The sequence below is a fragment of the Eurypyga helias genome, unplaced genomic scaffold (genome assembly GCF_000690775.1).
Source record: "Eurypyga helias isolate BGI_N326 unplaced genomic scaffold, ASM69077v1 scaffold767, whole genome shotgun sequence".
NCBI classification, from domain to species: Eukaryota; Metazoa; Chordata; class Aves; order Eurypygiformes; family Eurypygidae; genus Eurypyga; species Eurypyga helias.
The window spans coordinates 110,840-113,605 of NW_010259543.1; the positions used below are offsets into that span (position 1 = coordinate 110,840).

General features: G+C 50.5%; 1 protein-coding gene across 1 annotated transcript in view; it reads right to left on the reverse strand.

The window, feature by feature from the left end:
* ASB1 (ankyrin repeat and SOCS box containing 1) overlaps window positions 1–2,766 on the reverse strand; it is a gene marked incomplete at its 5' end in the record, with an annotated part of 9,360 nt that overhangs the window by 1,617 nt on the left and 4,977 nt on the right. The window contains 1 exon segment of the mRNA XM_010154667.1: window positions 294–679. Coding sequence (XP_010152969.1) covers window positions 294–679 — 386 coding nt within the window.

Consider the following 2,766-nt stretch of genomic DNA (forward strand, 5'->3'; position numbering starts at 1 on the left):
TGCTTGATACCTGCCCGGCCAGCAACAGCTCTTTGGGAGCCGTATCAGAGGTGGCAGAGCCATTAATGCTTAGCTGAGCACCTTGTTAAATCCCAGTTATCTTTTCTGTGTGTTAGAATTGCTTTAAGTTAGGTCTTTCTGGCTAAAGGCACTTCAAACAACAGACCCAAAAGAGGATGGTAACACCCACCCTACCACTTTAACAGCTCCTAAGTACCAAACCTTCCAAAGAGTCTTCCTTGGCCCAGAGCTAGACAAAACCGGTGTCGCCGCAGTAAGTGGATGCCACTTACCCCTTGCTTCTTTGAACACCTGCAGAGCTTCAGGGTTGACTTTCACCCTTCCTGTGGATTCAACTCCCATGGCCTCCACTTTCACCAGGTTCAGATTGGCTCCAAAGTCAATCAAGAGGTGGACGAATGCCGCTTCACAGCCATGCCGCAGGACAGCGTCCATCACACACACCGGAGAGCCCCGGGAGAAGCCTTGGATGTTGATGGGCCCGCAGCAGTTAAAATCTGGGTTGGCTCCAGCCTGGAGCAGCAGCCGGAAGCACTGGAGGTTGTGGTAGGCTGCGCTGATGTACAGCGGGCAGACCACCAGTGTGGTGAGGGGCCGCAGGGAGAGGCCGGGGGCCCGGGAAGCGAGGTGGTGATTCACGTCCACATCTGCGCCATACCTGGGTTGGGGAGAGAGAAGAGAAGCCGTTTGGAAACAAGGGCGAGGGACCACGACTGCAGCCCAGGGGCACAAAAGAGCAGGGGATGAGGTTGAAGGACACCGTGATGGTGAGCACCCTGCCTGTCTTTGGTACCTCTGGGGCTGACCACCCAGGAACTGCCCATAGCTACCCTCAGAGGGGCCTGGCAGGGCTTCCGAGTGGAGATGCTGTATCCAGCACAGTCTGATCCTCAAGAAGCAAAGCTGTTTCTCTGCCTGCAACAGAGAGAGAGTAGCTAAGGAACATCTTTTCTTGCCCTCCTGAAGGATGTGCCAAGCATGGTCTTGGCACAAGGGACAGCTCAGCCCTGAGCCAGCACCACGTAATGTTGGATACTGATGAGCCAGCTGGGGAGCAGGGATGTTTCCAAATGACTCAGTTGAAGAGATGCAGTGAAATAACTTCCCCACCAGGATAAAAAAGGCCAAAAAGCAATACAGGCAATCGATCTGACTGTCACAAACAGCAGGAAAATGGAAACAGAAATCTGCGCTCAGCAGTGAAATGTATATGACAAAATCCTGCTCCCAAAGGAGCTGGGGTGGTTGAAATCCCATCAAGGACTCAAGAAGAGGCCTTTTCCCTAGTATTCAGCTCGGCTGAAGAAGGGATGTACCCGCCAACTCTAAGCATGTAGGAAACTGGAAAAACACAAAATAATTGCATCAGACCTTCCACTCTCCCCATCCCTCCTGCACAGCTCCATTCACAGGTTACATATGATAACAGGTACCGCACGAGAGATCCCAGTTCACTGGTGATGAAGCGGAGACCTCCACGCAGCAGCAAACCTCTCAAGCCTTTTGCAACCGGCTCCTGCCTCACCCTAGCCCACAGAGAACCCCGTACCTCGCTTCTTCGCCACAGGGCGCCATGGTTTCTGAACTCCCCCATAAGCCCTGCGGCCAGAGCCAAGCAGGCTCAGGCTCGCTGCGGTGCAGAGAAGGCAAGCGAGCGGGCTACAGCCCTGCTCAATGGACATCAGCATTGTCATGACACAGAAGCAGCACCCACAGTATACTTCTTTTTGGGAAGTACAGATGGCACTAAGCTGTGAACGAGCAGAAAACAGGGCTTATTGGCTTTGGTTCTTTCCATATTTTGTTTTGTAGGAAATGAAGAATGCAGCCAAATAAATAGGAGCAAAAAGGCCAAGTGTTGTGCTCTGGAAAAGCATGAAATTTTAAAAATGGCAGAAATTTGAAAGAAGAGACAGCAAAAATAAGTATTTATTTCCCCCAGGCTGGGTAACACTCAAGCAGTGAGGACACTAATTCCACCTACTTCACACACAGTTTGAATGGGAAGGAAGACAACGCAGTCCCCTAAGGAGAAGCTGGTTTTAACTGCAGCACTGCAGATCTAGCAAAGCCCTGTCCCTTCTCCCCACAGAGGAATAAAAGGTTCCAGTCCCCCTTACAAAACTGCAAACTGAGCATTCAGAGAACTAGATTTTTCTGTCTTTCTAGAGAGCATTGTATTCCTTTCTGCAGTTAATAAAACAAATAAGGAAACAACCTGGGGACAAATCCTGCCTCAAGGTAAGCACCAGCTCTCCCTGAACCTAGCAGGGGCTGGTCATCTCGCAAATACTTAACCAAATGCTTCAGTTCTAAGGATGAGAATAGTCTCATTTAAATTAAGCACACACAGAACAAGACCCAAGGAAATGTGTCTAAGAGCTGCAAATGGCACACAGTGTATTTTTAACCCAGTGCACAAGACCTCCCAAGCATGAACATCTTGGCTGACATCTCAGGAGACCGGTGGGGTGGAGATACGCAGAAGAACAGAGCTACGCAGTGACAACACCAACGAGCGTGAACTGGTCCTTGCGCTAGCCACAGGACCGAGCTTCACTTTCCAGGCCAGGCAGCTGGTCCAGGGATTGCTGCACATGAAGGGGACATCCCCATCTTCTGGGGACTTCTGTAACACTTTACTGCATCTGTGTCACTTCACCTATGTTGAGCACAGAGCACTAAAATATAGAATCATAGACTGGTTTGGGTTGGAAGGGACCTTAAAGACCATCCAGTTCCACC